General features: G+C 41.0%; 1 protein-coding gene across 2 annotated transcripts in view; it reads right to left on the reverse strand.

Moving 5' to 3' along the window:
- The window catches only part of pio (piopio), a 395,672-nt gene that overhangs the window by 53,524 nt on the left and 323,864 nt on the right, over positions 1 to 18,284 (reverse strand). For both annotated transcript variants that reach the window (XM_067147814.2, XM_067147813.2), the window contains exon 4: positions 9,346 to 9,557. In XM_067147814.2, the coding sequence (XP_067003915.1) occupies positions 9,346 to 9,557 (212 nt within the window). The remainder of the gene's footprint in view (positions 1 to 9,345; positions 9,558 to 18,284) is intronic.

The following is an 18,284-nucleotide window of genomic DNA, read 5'->3' on the forward strand; positions in this document are numbered from 1 at the left end:
CTAGTTTCTCTCTACATAAGAACCACCTTAACCTTAGTTTCTACAGCCGTTGCAAATAGCCGAATGTGTATTTAAATTTTCTCCTCTTGTTTCCGTTACACTTTCAGCAGTGAAAGTCGTCCTTGCCATACAGCACGAACAGGACTGTTCAGTAGTTGCAACATTATCACGACCTTTGGCTGCCACACGACACATCCGGATCGTCACTTCTTGAAATAGACACTTCGAGATCCTAATATCTAAGATGCAACATGTGGAGCGAAATCTGAGTTTTGTCTGTACATTGCTCAGAACTTAAAAATAATGGTATTTCTGTATCGGTCGTGTCCACAGGAACAAGGAAATGCACTTTTTAAATTTCCGTCATGTCTGTCTGTCTGTCTGTCTGTCTGTACGTGCATCACGATAACATCTCTGAAGATAATTTAATGAAAATCGGTATGTAAAGCCGGAGAATAAGACACTACAATCTAGGCTATACATAATTTTATTCACGCTGAGTGAAATGATAGTTTAGGGGAAAGCCTAAAATTTATTTTTTAAATATTTATGTTATTAATGGTCCTATCGATAAATACTACATAAGTAACATTATAAAGAATTAAATTTCCGATCATGTATGTAATATACATATTTACCGTACCGGCTATGATAACAAGAGATATTTATGAATTTTGATTTTTGTTCCTAAGTCCATATCAACGACAAACCACGAGAAAACGGATGAACAGAATTTAATCAAAATTCGTATGTAAAATCTGGGAATAAGGTGCTACAGTCTAGGTTATAAATCCTTTTTATTCACGCTAGATTAAATAGTAGTTCAGGGGAAGGTGACTAAAATGTATTTTTAAATACCTATGTTGTTGGCCCTATCGAAAAGTATTACATACCGTAACAAAGTTTTAGAGAATACAAGTTCCAATCATTTATGTCTTATACAATTTTACCGTTTCGACTATGATAACGGAATTATGAATTTCGACTTTTGTTGCTTAGTCCATATCAACGCCAAGCATTATTAATATCGAAATATTGTTTACCTAAATATGTTTCTTGCCATGATTGTCTTAAGGTGTAAAAATGCGTGGTCATCGGTCCGTATTGGCAAGGAAACATGTGAAGGTCATTATAAAAGTGAGAAAAATCGTGAATGAACGATCGCTTCAAGAATAACATGAGAGGGAGTCATGAAAGAAAGAAGGAAGAAAACTAAATGTGAAGGCCTACAATCAGTAGCGGCGAGTGTATAGACAGCAAAATGTTCCCCGGTTTAAGGGCTATAGCAAGGGGGGGGGGGGGGGGGAGGACATAAAAATTTTAAAAAGCTACAAAATGGTAAGTTTTTAATGCTGTATGAGCGAATTTCTACAGCGACGTAAAGGCTGAACCTAGCAAATTTAGTGCGATAATAATAGTACTATACAACAAAACTGTCGCCAAAGGGACAATAATTACACATGCGTTATAATTAAATAGAGGTTCGGCGTGATTATACAATTAAAATATAATTCAGTATTTGACTACACACTACCAGACACTAGAGAGAACTACACCACACAGGCACATTTACTGAGTGAGTCTGCCAGAATGACGGATGCGTGCGGCAAGCGGGTGAATTATACCACAGCTACCCTTCCTCACAGCACACGCAGCTGTACTGCAGTTTCTCAGTATTTCCACTAAACATTAAGACAAATTTTGTCTTAATAATTAAATATAAAGGAAGGAATTAGCTGAAATCAATAGAGATTGTACAAATTGTTTTTTTATATATAATTTCTAGTTTCAGGCGATTTGTAGTAACTCTTAGCTTCTTCAGTCTGTCGAAACTTAAAAACATGTCAGGTGGCTAAAATGGAATAAAAATGATTTGTTTCTCCACAAAGTATGGGGGCTGTCCCCCTACCCCCCCCCCCAAACGCCACTACTACCTACAATACCGAAAGCTCATCAAACTGATCAAAAATAACATTACGCTGACCATTGTTGTGATGTGATTTGTCTCTTCTACTGCCACTCATCTCCGACAGATGCTACGTCCCAGTAAAACAGCCTGCCCGATTATTGGCGGAAAGTAGCCGGGGAGTTCCATAACTTTTCACTTTGTACCATCAACGACGGTTACTGCAGCTAGTTAAACATCAGTGCTAGAAGACATGGAGTCCATGTTTAAAGGTAGGGCATTATTGGCGAGCTTTTTGAGGAGTCACACCACACACAGTGTTACATGCAGCTCGCCTCCATTGGGGGGTGTACCCTGACAGGAATTTACTTTCACATACAGTTTTTCTCCTCATTCCAAAAAAACGTTCACATTACTTCTTGTGAGAGAACGATATGGTTTTATATAGTCTATATATATGTAAACTGCTTCCCATTTGTGTAGGACGTCGAACCTTCAAGTCTGCCACCGAGTGCATCTAACACGGTACTACTTATTCACGCGCACCACCAACAACTACGAATAGTTCTATAGGAAACTTAACAGCCATGAATGAAGTTCTTAAACAAATACAGAGCGACCTGTACAGTATGCCCGGGCCTGGGCAAAAAGGAATAGGCACATGTGTTTTGCGCCAAGAATTCTTTTCACAAAAGAAGGAAACGAAAGGAAGAAAGAAAGCAACAGATTACTGTTTGTTTTAAATTCTTGCCTGCTTAAAGAATTTACTTCAATGTTGCAAGTCCATTTAAAATTTCATGACAAGGTTTATCTACTGTAACTGAAGCTCATGTTAAACCATGCCAGTAATTTGTCACTCAAGGTATATTTGTGAAAGTATTCAACCATTTTTACTTGGATAGCGGTACTACAAAAGTTATGAACAATATAGCGAAGCACGCTTGTGTACATTTTGAAGCTGATCAGCTTAAGGCTTGTTTGTCTGGAGAACACTGAATTCTAGAAGAGGTTGCTTTTGACAAAAAGTGCACGTGTGATTTACATGTCTTCGTGAGACCTTTAAAAATGGCCCTACCTGCTGAGAGGAGACCGTGCAGTGTGGTCTGGTATCAAAATCTCAGTACGCCCCCTCCCCAATGGAACAGTGTTTGTCAATACTTACTGAGGGCAGTGCCGGTTTATCAGTTCATTTTTCACATTTTTCAAACATTAAAGTGATGACTATTATGAATACGCGGATGTGCATGGTCTGACTGTCGGGAACACGGCCGACAAAATGGAAGACTGTTTCTGGAAGGACAGGAAGCAAGCCGTTCGTTCCACGTCTAGCTGTGGCCTTGGCGTGCAGACAGGACAGGGGGCGGTCTGCTTGACCCTAACCCAGACGATCATCTCAGGTTACAAGTCATGTCTCGGGACCACGGCCTCCATAATGGTGGTGTAAACTCTTTGTAGAAAGGCTCTGAAAGAGCTCTCAAAGCTTTCTATGTGGTAACCAAGGTTACAGAGGCTCAAGTTTCTCAAGTAGACAAGAAATGAACCTTTTCAATGTTGTGTTTATATCATAATAACATCGACAGTGACTAAAATACCTCCAACCGCTTCCTCCTATCCCCGTCCTTACATATCCGTAACACTTTTCGCATAACACAATACGCATATAAGGCATCTGACATACAGTCATTTGACACATTTGGTTACGGTTGGTCGTTTGATACAAGTGATATTTCATATATTTATTAATTTTGAGACAATTTTCATTTTGCCTCACCGGCGAGTTGGCCGTGCAGTTAGGGGCGCGCAGTTGTGAGCTTGCATCCGGGAGATAGTGGGTTCGAACCCCACTGTCGGAAGCCCTGAAGATGGTTTTCCGTGGTTTTCCATTTTCACACCAGGCAAATGCTGGGGTTGTACCTTAATTAAGGCCACGGCCGCTTCCAAGACAGCGCGACGTTGGGTATTCAGCCCGAAGGCTGGTTTGATCCTCCACAGCTATGCCAACAGCTGTCATAGATGGCCTAGGCATCTCTGAAGAGGCGTACTAGGAAAATGAGGAGTGAGGTGGTTTCCCGTTGCTTTCCTCACCGAGCCAGAAGTTGCTCACATATCAGTCTACCAAGCCCACTGAATGGCACGCATCAACCGATAACAGCTAAAGTAATGAAAAACCAAACCAAACCCCATGGTGAAACAGTCCCGAAGGGCCTTGGCCTACCAAGCGACCGCTGCTCAGCCCGAAGGCCTGTAGATTATGAGGTGTCGTGCGGTCAGCACGACGAATCCTCTCGGCCATTATTCTTGGCTTTCTAAACCGAGACCGCCATCTCACCGTCAGATAGCTCCTCAATTGTAATCACGCAGGCTGAGTGGACCTCGAACCAAACCTCAGATCCAGGTAAAAATCCCTGACCTGGCCGAGAATCGAACTCGAGGCCTCCGGATAAGAGGCAGGCACGCTACCCCTACACTGCGGCAAGTAAAGTAATGTTCGGCACAAATTATTATTATTATTATTATTATTATTATTATTATTATTATTATTATTATTATTATTATTATTATTATTATTATTATTCATTGTTAGAGCAATTAAGGACCGCGAGATCTCAACTGTTTTTCTCAGTTCTTTTTTTTTTTAATTTTCCGGAGTGTGGTTTCTTCCATGAATCAGAATGGACATGCTTCAGTCGAGTTGGGACTTCTTCTTGGTGAACCTGTCTAAACTGCCTCTGTGGTGTAGTGGTTAGCGTGATTAGCTGCCACCCCCGGAGGTCCGGGTTCGATTCCCGGCTCTGCCACGAAAATTTGAAAAGTGGTACGAGGGCTGGAACGGGGTCCACTCAGCCTCGGGAGGTCAACTGAGTAGAGGTGGGTTCGATTCCCACCTCAGCCATCCTCGAAGTGGTTTTCCGTGGTTTCCCACTTCTCCTCCAGGCGAATGCCGGGATGGTACCTGACTTAAGGCCACGGCCGCTTCCTTCCCTCTTCCCATCCCTCCACAAGGCTCCTGTTCAGCATAGCAGGTGAGGCCGCCTGGGCGAGGTACTGGTCATTCTCCCCAGTTGTATCCCCCGACCAAGAGTCTGAAGCTCCAGGACACTGCCCTTGAGGCGGTAGAGGTGGGATCCCTCGCTGAGTTCGAGGGAAAAGCCGAACCTGGAGGGTAAACAGATGATGATGATGATGATGATGATGATGATGATGATGAACCTGTCTAAGTTTGTATTTGAGTGGTGCTCGGAGTGTTTCTGAGATTCCATACTTCAAAAGACCTTTATCGATCTCCACCAACCAAGGAGGAATCGTTTTGAGACTTCTGAAGTAGGATAACAAACGTTTACAGATTATTTCAGCTGGCAGTCTGAAGAGGTGAGCGTAAAATGTTACCCTTCTTTTCGCGATTACGCTTGATACCTTTTCAGTGTGGGTGTATATTTCTAAGTTGCTCCGAAACCTGTAAACACCATCTTTGAGACCGGGGCCAAGAATTTTTCGGATAATCCTCCTTACCTTAATTGCCCGTTTGTCAAGCAGGCTATGCGTTAAAATCTTAAACATTCTGTTTCATATAATGCTTCAAGTCTAATTACAGTTCGATAATGTCGAATTTTTGAATTTCGAAAGATGGACTTATTATTATTATTATTATTATTATTATTATTATTATTATTATTATTATTATTATTAGTTCTCTATGTAAAGTTACCTATGCGCTGAGGAGGCAATTACAGCGCCATACTCAACTATTATAAGTCTAATCTTATGCCCGGAAGAGCGAGAGAAACCAGGGCGTGGTGGATTACTTCATGGCCACGGGCCGCCCACTTCTCGGAGTTTTAACAAAGTTCTTGGTCCGCTGAGCATGTCCAATGATGTTGCAGATCAAAGCCATATGAGCGTGTGCTGCAGGCGACAGGTAAGCTGGGTACCGGGAGATAGTGGTTTCGAGCTCCACTGTCGGCAGCCCTGAAGATGGTTTTCCGTGGTTTCCCATTTTCACACCAGGCAAATGCTGGGGCTGTACCTTAATGAAGGCCACGGCCGCCTCCTTACCACTCCTAGGCCTTTCCTATCCCATCGTCGGCATAAGACCTATCTGTGTTGGTGCGACGTAAAGCAAATTGAAAAAAAAAAAAGCTGGGTACCATGTTGGGTCTTCATGCGTTGTTTACCATCTTGTGGCAAATATGTTCAGACATGCAAGTTGCGTCTCACAGGTTATTTTGAACAAGCTAACTAAAGGTCAACTATGTTCCAAGTTCACCCTTCATACTGTATGTAAAAGTCACCCTAACATATTTACTCTGATGAGGATACTACAAGGCATCCAATCGGATGCACATACAGCATTAAGAAATTTAGGAAAACGGAGAAGAGAAAGTTCGTGCAGAAGCAAATCATTGCTTTTCAACAACACATATCTAGACTCCAGTGTGTAGAGACTACTGCTAGTTCTAATGTACGGCAAATGCAGTCTAATCACTTTTTAAAGACGATTCCCACAAGTCAGGGGACACAACTTGGCTGCAATAATGAGCCCCCATTCAGTCATAGCTCGATCAGGATTATGGCGTCACGAGCCATGGACAGAGAGGATTAACCACAATTTGAATTTCTTATCCTCCACTATACACAACGAACTTGGGAGAAATTCTGTTGAGGTTACAGTGGGCATCAAGTTCAACGAATACATTATTGTAACTAGTATGTCTTGTAATGCTTTATACAGTAATACTCTGTAATATACATGAAGAAGGATTCGACCCCATTATTCCCCACCTTCGACATCCTGTTACGCACTGCACCTCCCGTCTGAACATATCGTTGAAATATTATTCGAAAGTAGTCATTAATCCAAAAATATTGCCTGCATCATTCGTCCTAGAACGGTCTTATGCATTTGTTGCTTCATTATATTGTAAATGCATTGATAACCGTAAGATATGTTCATGAACTTATTAAAGAACTAGCACGTGCCCTCGGCTTCACCCACGTTTGTTAATTCAGCCGTTATATTTTTTAAGCCGTTTATTTAAAAGCAAATAAATTAATAATTAGTACACATTGTTTTTGCATAAACTGAATGAATTGCATCATTTTATTGTTACTTTCAATGCTTAAGATACCGGGTTGATGGATAGTATAAATAATATTAAAACAATATAAAAGACCGTATTATATAAAAAACAAACTCATTTTTCCTTACAGAGCTTCCTGATGTGTCTTTCCATTTGGAGATAAGATGTATAATAGTGTGTTTCCCTCTCCAACTCTTGAGCAACCCACGTGCAGTAGACCATGGAAGAAGATCGAGTACTACAACTTCAACCGATTGTCCTTGTGCCTTATTGATGTACAAAGCTAAACTGAAACGAACAGGGAACTGCAGACGTCTAATTGAGGCGGTATATCCAAAGGAAGTATTTGAATCCGAGGAATGAATATTACTTAGCCCGCGGCATGTCTGGTCATGATGGTGTCTTCAATAATGTTCGACATCAGTTTCTTGACTAAGAGTCGTGTTGCATTGTAGAGGGATGGAGGATTCATATTACAGATAAGGATAATCCGTGCTCCAAGATGTTCGAGGGCACTCCAGGACTCTTTCGAGTTCTTGACAGCCTCATTTGTATTACGTGTCGTGTCGATAGATTTGTAAATTTGTAGAACACCGGATAGTTCTTGTAAAAGTTGATTTTTGATTAAGTTGACAGATTCATTTCTTCGACACAGCCATGCGTGATCGATGAAATGCTGTGCCCATCTATGACAAAAAATTATCTCTGCGTGCCGTAGATTTGGCTGGGCATTGCGCACATAAATTCAGACAAACATTTCCAGTTATCACAGACTGAACGAAAATGCCATGGACTTAAAGCAGCACTTTGAGTATTACTATTTCTGGTTAATTATTATTATTATTATCATCTAGCTTATGTACTATGTTTCCTCTAAATAAAATATAAGGTTGAGGTAGGGCCTGTTTGAAAGAAAATACAGTTCTCGTGTTATTGACGGTATAGCGAAATCCGAGTATTCCCTAAACCTAAGTGAATGAAATGAATATCGGATAAATATGAAATAACTAACGAAACAGTTAATTAAAACAATTACAAGTACATGTATAAAGATTCGTCTAAGAATGCGCCTAATTTCAGATCTCTGCGTGCCGAAAAAACATAATTAAATAGTGTTTTTATTCTCATTTCTCTATGTTTTTCAACTTTACAAGTTGAAGTTCCAGACTAACGATTTTTGGATTTTCGTAGTCTAAATTTGTGGTGAAATCACCCCTAGAAATATACATTCAGACGAAAATCTTTTATTTTGTAAAATTGCGGTACTACTGTTGTGAAGAACGCCGTTTGTTCCGTTGAGATTGGATGTAAACGTAGGGAGCTACGAGCGTCTGAAGTTACTAGCATCGATGTCGGGGGCCTATGAGACATGATATAAATAACTCATTCACTCAGTCAGCAATGATCTGCATTCAGGGCGTCGCCCAGGTGGCAGGTTCCCTTTCAATTGCTTATCTACACCTTTCTTGAATGTTTTCGCAGAACTTAAAAATTTATCGAACATTTCTCGTCGTAAGTTACTCGAATCCCTTACCTCTTGTCCTATAAATGAATATTTGCCCCAATTTGCCTTCTTGAAATCCAACTTTATCTTCATATTATCTTTTCTACTTTTAAAAGCTCCACTCAAGCGTATTCGTTTACTCATGTTTTCCCACGCCATCTCTCCGCTCACAGCTCGGAGCATACCGCCTAGTCGAGCAGCTCGTATCCTTACTCCCAAGTCTTTCCAGCCCAAAGTTTGCAACATTTTCGTAAGCCTATGTTGTTGTCGGAAATCACTCATACACTGGAAACATACTCTGATTGGGGTCTTACCACAGACTTATATGCCCTCTCCTTATAACCTTTATAACCATGTGAGGAAATCTGTAACTTGTATTTACATCCTCGTTTATGTGATTACCCCAATGATGATCATTCCTTATGTTAACACTTAGGTACTTACAGTGATCCCCATAAGGAACTCTCACCCCATCAACACAATGATTAAAATTGGGAAGACTTCTCCTCTTGGTGAAACTTATAACTTGACTTTTCATTGCGTTTACCATCGCACATTGTCTGCTGTCGATCTCCTCACAACACTGTCGAGAAACCTTATCTGTCATTTTACTCCTTTACTCACAACATTGATACATAAAAGAAAACATAAATGTCTAATAATACTGCCCTGTGGGACCGCCCTCTTAATCATTACAGGATGACTTTAACATGTCGAAACCAAAGAAGAATATTACCCCCAAGGAAAGCCCCTACAAGATTACTGAGAGTGCAATAAATTGCGTGTCTTATCGCAGTTTCGTTGTCAAGATATCATTCCTCCACGTGTGGCATGTACAGTTTGAAAAAGAGACTCACCAGATCAGTGCTCATGGTGTTACATGATCGGAGAGGCAGCCGGTACCTCACAGGACTCCGCTGGTGCAAGAACTCAGACATACACGTCGAGTTCTTACTCAGTCCTTTGGGGTAGATCATACCATTGAAAACACCGGACTTGGTGTCGATCGCTACTACGATGTCGTTGCTGCTGCAGTCGATTCGGACGTCGGGTGCTACCTCGGGACTGTCTGCAACATCACACAAGTAGCGTTAGAAAAATACATCCATCCAATACATACATACATACATACATACATACATACATACATACATACATACATACATACGTACATACATACATACATACATACATAGTGTATCTAAAAAGTTCGGAGAAAAAAAGCAAAGCAAAGCAAAGTCACCTCCGCACAGTGCATGAAGGGTGGAAGGTAAAGGCTTCCACTACCGGTAACCTCTGCACTTGGTAGGGTAGAGTGGTTAGCTTCTATGCCCGGTCGCCTTTGCCCGCAGGAATTAACCAGGTACTCATTTTTGGTGTATGCTAAGTGAACCACAGGGCCAATATCCACCTCCGGAAGTGAAAAAATAGTTTCTTAAATTTTTCGACTTCCTGGCCGGGAATCGAACCCACATTCTTCCGGGTGAACCGAGCACGCTTTCACCGCCTCGGCCAGGCAGCCTCTTGGAGAATGCTATCAGGAAACAAATAAAGCAGAAGATGCAAACACATTTCCTTCATTGCACTTGAAAATAACCCTCTGTGGGTGGGGACGATAGAATAACACCCACGGTATCCCCTGCCTGTCGTAAGAGGCGATTAAAAGGGACCACAGGGGCCCTTAACTTGGAAAGGTGAGTTAGCGGCCACGGGGCCCTCAGCCAAGTCCTGGCATTGCTTCCACTTACTTGTGAACTTTCATATATCCTATCCGACATCCCTTGCTCAACTCTTGGTCTTTTCGATCCCAGCTGTATTAGGATGCGAATCCTAAGGAGGGTTTCATTTTCACGCCCTTCGTGGCCCTTGTCTTCCTTTGGCTGATATCTTCATTTTTCAAAGTGTCGGATCCCTTCCATTTTTTTCTCTATGATCAGTGTTAAATAGAGGATGGTTGCCTAGTTGTACTTCCTCTTAAAACAACAATCATCACCACCACCTTGAAAACAATCGCTACAACACATGTTTACTGTGGACGTCTGACGAGAAGTCATGTGCATGCGCGGTAAGGGGTGAGGAGGGTAAGTATGGCTGTTGCGCATGCGCCTATCTCAAGTCTCAAGGCCTGACAATAAACATCGGGTCCGTCCGCGGTGATTCTTGTGAAGTACGGTGCAGCTGTGAAGTTTCAAACTGGTAGTGCAATTGTGCTATAGTTACGTATTTACTGTAAGTACTGCGTAATGAACAGTTTATTAATGAACACGCATGTCTTTCAGAGAGTTCGCACTGTTTATCACGTCTAATGTTTGTAGCTTAGTGCAGTAGCTGTTGCTAGTGTCGTATTTACAAGCTTCTTGTGAGACGCAGATAGTAGTAACGTTCATATAGCTTCTGGAAACTGTCAGCAAAGACCTTTAGGAATCGATCTCAGAACGGCTTTTGCAGGCATCTCTTCTTTGGTCGCTGGTAAGTTGGTGAACGCCATTATGTCGATTGCCGCTTGCATTCCGGATGAAACTCGTAACACCAGGTCTCATCCCTCGTGATGATGATTCGCAGAAAGGGTGGATCTTGGTGACACATGATAATGAAGTCTCGAGAAGTTTCCAGTCGCGGACTGAAGTGTCGCCATGACGCGCCCATGATGCATTGCTGATGTGGCCGACTCGCTCTCAAGCCATTGAGAAGGAGACGGTAGATGATTGAGTTAAAGAACAATCTGAAAAATGAAAATACTCTGTATTTTGTACGAATTTCTTGTACTTTTGTAGGAAAATGCAATTTATGTTACGGTATTTACTTATTGCTATCATGAGTTTCATCGGTTGCCCGGGAGGCGCACCCAGCTAATCTGCCTCCCGTTGACTCATCACTGCCCCTTACACAGCGCAGCGACACTTCGCAGTTCAGGTCCGTGCTTAGAACGTGCATTAAGTGTTGATCTGTCGCTCCAACTGTTCTCGAGCTGTGGGGTTCCAGATGTACGTCCTCCGCACAGAGAGACCGTGCGGAAACTCGTAAAATTGACAGGATCTGGTTCTTTACTCGATAAGAAGCAAAGTGTTTAAAATAACGTGTACTTAACGAGGAAAAAGTAAATTAAATCGCAGAAAGATTAGAACAACCGTTTAAAAAGTCCCTAAAACGACTTGGGCAATAAGCCGGGGTTTCGCCGGGCTACGAAAATGTTAAAATTATAGGGCCTATCTTTTTTTCAGGGCACAATTAATGCACAAAGATACAGGGATAATATACACAAACCATTTTCCGACGAATTGACTCACACTGACTTTCGAAATGGATATTTTCAGCAAGACTCTGCCACTGTGCCTACAGCTAGTGACACATTAAACTTAATTGAGGGAATTTTTGAAGACCGTGTTATTAGTTCAGACTTATGATCGTCACGATTCCCAGATTTAACTGTTTGTGACTTTTATTTATAGGGGAGCTTAAAAAAAGTGTATGCAAGAAAACCTCACACACTGGACGAACTGAAAGAACATATCCGGAGAGAAATAGCCTCAATTACGGAAGATGAATTTATGCGTGTGAATCGCAGTTTCCTAAGACGATGCCAGAAATGTGTGGATGCAGGAGGAAAACATTTCCAACATCTCTTGTCATAAGGTACGAGCTTATTTTCTTAAGTCTTATTTTATTTTAAATTCTTTTTCTTATTTTTCTTCATTACTTTCTTTCTTAATCTGTTTACCCTCCAGGGTCGGTTTTTCCCTCGGACTCAGCGAGGGATCTCACCTCTACCGCCTCAGGGTTGAATATATCAATGGTACCCCCTGACTATCGTAAGAGACGACTAAAAGAGGGCCCAAGGGCTCTAAACTTTGGAGCATGGGTTGGCGACTGCGGCACTGTTTCCACTTGATAGTGTCAGGCTCCTCACCTTCATCTATCCTATCCGACCTTCCTTTGTCAACTCTAGTTTTCTTCTGACATTCGAGGCCCTTCGTGGTCCTTGCCTTATTTTGTCGATGTCATTATTCGAAGTGTTAGACCTCTATTTTTCCTCTGATTATTGTTAATAGAGGATGGTTGTTGCCCAGTTATACTTCCTCTTGAAACATTAATCACCAACACAATCACCACCATCGCCACCAATCTCTTAAAATCTATAGCAAGTGAAGTGACATAAAACACTGCTGTGTTGGTCTTCTTCTCCTCCCAACCTCTCGCTGAGCTTCTTCCTTCGTTCTTCTGTCCAAGTTATAGTAGCTCTGGTGTTGGGTTTCTCTTCAAACTGGTGATTGTCGATTTTAGTTCTGAATTTACATCTGTCCTGTACAATGTCTTGCGAGATGTTGATTTCCTGGAGATCTGTTTCATTTTCACGAAGCAGCTGTTCTTGGTTTTAGATGAAAGGGCCAGGTTGAGAATTCTTTTAGTTAGTCTGTTACTGTTCATTCTGATGACGCCGGGCTGAGTGGCTCAGACGGTTGAGGCGCTGGCCTTCTGACCCCAACTTGGCAGGTTCGATCCTGGCTCAGTCCGGTGGTATTTGAAGGTGCTCAAATACGTCAGCTTCGTGTCAGTAGATTTACTGGCACGCAAAAGAACTCCTGTGGGACTAAATTCCGGCACATCGGCGTCTCCGAAAACCGTAAAAGAGTAGTTAGTGGGACGTAAAGCAAAATAACATTATTAATTAACATTCTGATGACGTGTCCATAAAATTTCAATCGTATTTTCCGAAAAGTGTGAAACATTTTTTCGGGATGACAATATATTTTCTGGGATGATTCATTATTATTATTATTATTATTATTATTATTATTATTATTATTATTATTATTATTATTATTATTATTATTAATGTCTGAATATCTGAATTGTAAGTAATGTCTCACGTGAACTTGATATTAGTAACTATTGCGAATACAGTTAAAATGTTGTCGATTTTCTATAAAACTTCATCTGCGTTATCGTTGGGTCAGATTCTTGCAACTCTTGAGTTTTCATGTGTCTGCAGAAACTAATTAATACTTACTGGAAGTCGCGCAGGGCCGAATGTTGAGGTAAGCTGACTAGGCATGCACACAAAAATAACGAAAAATTTAAAAGTTAAAAAATATTCATAAGTTTAAACGCGTTCAGAATCAACAACATTACCTATTAATAATAAGAATTGAATAAACAAATTCTTGAATTTTATTGGTGAATTTCTTGTTCTAACCCTAAGAGACCTTTAAGATTAGCGTGCACTGAGAAATATATATACCGGTAAGTAATGCATACAGATAACAAAATTGTACGCTTAAAAATGTATTTTCTTAATATTATTAATAATGTCTTTTGTTTTTACGTCCCACTACTAATTCTGCGGTTTTCTGAGACACCGAGTTGTCAGAATTTAGTCCCGCAGTTGCTCTTTTCCGTGCCAGTAAATCTACCCGCACGAGGCTGACGTATTTGAGCAGCTTCAAATACCACCGAACTGAACAGGATCGAACCTGCCAAGCTAGGGTCAAAAGGCCAGCGCCTCAACCGTCTGAGCCACTCAGCCCGGCGGTGTGTGTGTGTTTTATATAATTTTAGTTAGTACTGTAGCTACATTTTAGTCAAGTTTATCTTTTGATTAGTAGAATTTCGTTATTCCAAAACAATAAGTTCCAAGGCATACAAAGTGAATTTATGTATCCTCTGAGACTCGTAAATCTTCACGAAAAAGCTCTATTGTTGTTGTAAATATTTCATAGCCTATTAAAGGCAAAACGTGCTCTCTTTACCACAAGTGACTGCGAGTACCACTGTAAGTATTGGCTGTGATTGAGGACTCCCATACACATCGACCTTACAGGCCAAACTGTTACACACTGCCACGGTCTTCAAGCCGAGTGCAGTGCAGTCATGTTTAACTGTTAAAACACGTCTACAGTTGGTGAACGGTTTAGACATGTAGCTATCACGTGTATATTGAAAAGAAGAAAAACGAAGAAAGAGAGTGACGTGAACGAAAGTTACCTCTTTATTAGTAACAAGAGTTGAAAACCCGTCCAAGATCTCTTCTTGGTCTACCTCGACAAACAAATCTTCGTTGTCATTAAGGTCATCGCTACCCATTCCAGATTTCTGATCCAGCACTATTTTCTTCCGTTCCTCCTTGAAACTGTTACGTACATTGTTTATCTTTGTCAACACAGCTTACTCCTTAGGTTGGGAATCACTTGTTCTATAGATCATTCCATTTTAAGAAAACAAGGACCTACAATGAACGAACACACCCTTCTTAGACACTTCCTGATTAAAGAATATTATAATGTACTTTATATTGTATTATGAAAGAAAGGAGAAAGAATGAGGCTTTTTTGCCCGTGCGTTATTAAAATAAATGCTGAATCTTTTCTATTTCTTTGTTGTCTTCCTTCTGTGTCGCTCTGGTGGATGTAATGCGTAATCCGGAACTCTGTGAATCCTAGTAGCTTATTACTCTTGCACAGTAGAGAAGTCGTCTATTAATGTGTTGTGTATGCTTTTTAGTCTTTATATCGGTGCGTACTTATTTTGTGTTGAGTGAATATTATGCCATTAATTAGCCTACGTGTGCGATTTCTTTCTTTAACAGTAATAATTAAAATCACGGGATAGAACCAGCTTTTGGGTGTTTAGGCCGTGTGCATTTACAGAGTTTCGCCTAGACGTGCCATTTGGGATCATCAGTTGGATTGGTACGCACCTCCAAGATCTGCGGCCGTGAAAGCCATTTTTGGAAAAGAATATGCATGATGCTGAGGAAGAAACAAAAGTTACATGCTTAATTTGCAGCTTATTTTCTTCCCCCGTTTATCTTGAACTTAAGTATTGAGCTCCACCAATACATATGCCAGCGTTTTCCCGTGATGCTGCTGAGCAGAGCTGTCGATGTGCAACCGTGTTGTAATAAGAGCAACACTGTTTTCTTAACATGGAATGAGTTATAATTTTTTCCGTCAGTGTTGAATAAAATAAGAGTTATTATTATTTAGCGTATGGCGTACAAATACATTATTGCAAATGAACAACAATAATCAATGAATTAAACTACAAACGAACATCTAGACCTTGTATGTACTCAATACAATTTGGGGTTGCTAACAAGAAGTCTTCATATGGCCCCCCATATGCTCTGATGCTCCAGTCCTCCCTAATGTGTTCAATAGTTTGTCGCTGTGCACCACAGTCGCATACCGGTGAGGACAGAATTCGCCAATTAAAAAGTGAATCCCCACATCTCCCGTCCCGTTCTGAGGCGGTTGAGCGTTGACCACACCTTGAGAGGTTGATCAAACCCTGGAACTGTCTTACTGATGCATGGCTTTGCCTGACATGTAGTTGAAGCATTTTGCATCCATTCTCCCCTCCAGGAATCGGTGATGTTGAACCCAGTGTGATTGATGTGGAATCAGAGATAAGGCTTTGTGAGCAACTGCAAAAAGACCTCCACAATGTTGTGAGATGGACAGCAGGCAATGGTATGTTGATAAACGGAGTTAAAACTCAGGTTGTGAGTTTCACAAATAGGAAAAGTTCTCTCAGTTTTGATTTACTTGAAGTTCCTTTTGGGGATCACTGTAAGTATCTAGGGGAATATCTTCGTTGGAGTAATCACATAAATGGGATTGTAAATAAAGGGTACAGATCTCTTCACATGGTTATGAGGGTGTTTAGGGGTTGTAATAATGATGTAAAGGAGAGGGCATATAAGTCTCTGGTAAGACCCCAACTAGAGTATGGTTCCAGTGTATGGGACCCTCACCAGGATTACTTGATTCGAAAACTGGGGAAAAATCCAGAGAACAGCTCGATTTGTTCTGGATGATTTCCGCCAAAATAGTAGCTTTACGAAAATGTTCCAAAGTTTGGGCTGGTAAGACTTGGGAGAAAGGATACGAGCTGCTCTGCTAGGTGGTATGTTCCGAGCTGTCAGCGGAGAGTTGGCCTGGAATGATGTCAGTAGACGAGTAAGTTTGAGTGGTGTCTTTAAAAGTAGGAAAGATCATAATATGAAGATAAAACTGGAATTCAAGAGGACAAATTGGGACAAAATATTCTTTTATAGGAAAGGGAGTTAGGGATTGGAATAACTTACCAAGGGGGATGTTCAATAAATTTCCAATTTCTTTGAAATCAGTTAAGAAAATGCTAAGAAAATAACAGATAGGGAATCTGCCTCCTGGACGATTGCCCTAAATGTAGATCAGTATTGATTGATTGATTGATTGATTGATTGATTGATTGATTGATTGATTGGATTGATTGATTGATTGATTGATAAAGCATTATCTTTCATCTCACGCTTGTTTGCTCTTGACCTGCCGTATAGAAGGATGGCAATGAAATCCCAGTACAAATTTCTTCGCTCACAAAATCATGGTACTAGTTTCAAAATGCCACTTTAAAAGATGGCTGTACTTAAAGAACAACTGAGCGAGTGGGCTGCTGTTAAAGTGTACAAATATCGGGGGAGGGGAGGAGCTTTATCACTCTTTTACCATCTATTAGTCATCATTTTAGCATCCTTGTGTAGCGGTAAAACACACTGGGCCCGCACACTCTAAATTCGGCTCTGAGTCACAGACTTTTTCACGATCTAACTCGTGAATGACATACTATATTTGAATTCATTTCCTGGGGAAGTTTGTAATCTGTATGGAACACTGAACATACAACCGTGACGCCCAAACACAATTGATAACGGTCTTTAGCGCCTCACGAAAGTAGCAACAGTTAAGCACGCGCCATCAGCTGTTAGCAGGACGGACATATTTGTCTGTGCTACGTAATCATTACGCAATATGACATATGTGTCATCTACATTAGGCCCATTCGCAATTAAAATTAACCGTAACTAAACATAAAAACTATACGCTGTGTGAATCGTTTGTAATGGATCGCGTGAACATAAAAAATAAACTTCAACATAGAAATTTGCAACGTCCTAGCTTCTACGCTTCATCCAATCAGAGCGCACTGCTGTTCATATGTTCGTAGTTGCAATTTATCAGACTCATCCCCGCTTGTACGAGAAGAAAAGCTGCTGCTTTAACGTCGGCCTCATACAACAAAGATTTCGGCGACGGGAGGTAAGGTAGCGGTCGTGGCCTTAATTAAGGAGTGAAAATGGGAAACCACGGAAAGCCATCTTCACGACTGGCGACGGCAGGATTCGAACTCATCCCCCACGACCAACTCGCTCGCTAGACATGAAAAGCAGATCATACAATGAAGCAATGTCGAATTTCCTGTGATCTGCACTGTGAAGTTCAAAGGAGAAATACATGTTTTATGTTAGTGTCCGTACATAACCTCTTTCGCTATCTAACCACAAGAAGACATTCAGCTACAGTATGAACCTTTACTCGTTCTTTTTCTCTGTGGAAAGTCGTGGTGATTACTGTTTTAAGAGGAAGTAAACATCTCTTTTCTCGATGGCTAATACTTACGTTTGTTGTGAATGCCTACATCTCAGTAATTTCATGCGTTTACGTTTTTACGGTAACGTTGCATTATCATCGTGAACGGGCCCTTGATGTGCAGCGATGTTCATTCCCGTTGATTTTCTCCTTAAAACATCCCTTAGATACTGTTATGTACAGGGGAGGGTCAGACAAGCGTGGATCTTCGGCTTGGTTTTCGGTCTCAAGCGGATGGTCTTTGTCGTCTTACCCGTTAGCTTGTTAACAGAAACACCTGAAGAAATAAGCGGAGAATGATTACAATTTTTTCCATTTATTTCAACTGCTATAATTATTACACATTTCCCCTCTGAGCCCCTGTGTTGAATGATGTGAAAATGTCT

This window comes from Anabrus simplex, chromosome 5 (genome assembly GCF_040414725.1).
Source record: "Anabrus simplex isolate iqAnaSimp1 chromosome 5, ASM4041472v1, whole genome shotgun sequence".
NCBI classification, from domain to species: domain Eukaryota; kingdom Metazoa; phylum Arthropoda; class Insecta; order Orthoptera; family Tettigoniidae; genus Anabrus; species Anabrus simplex.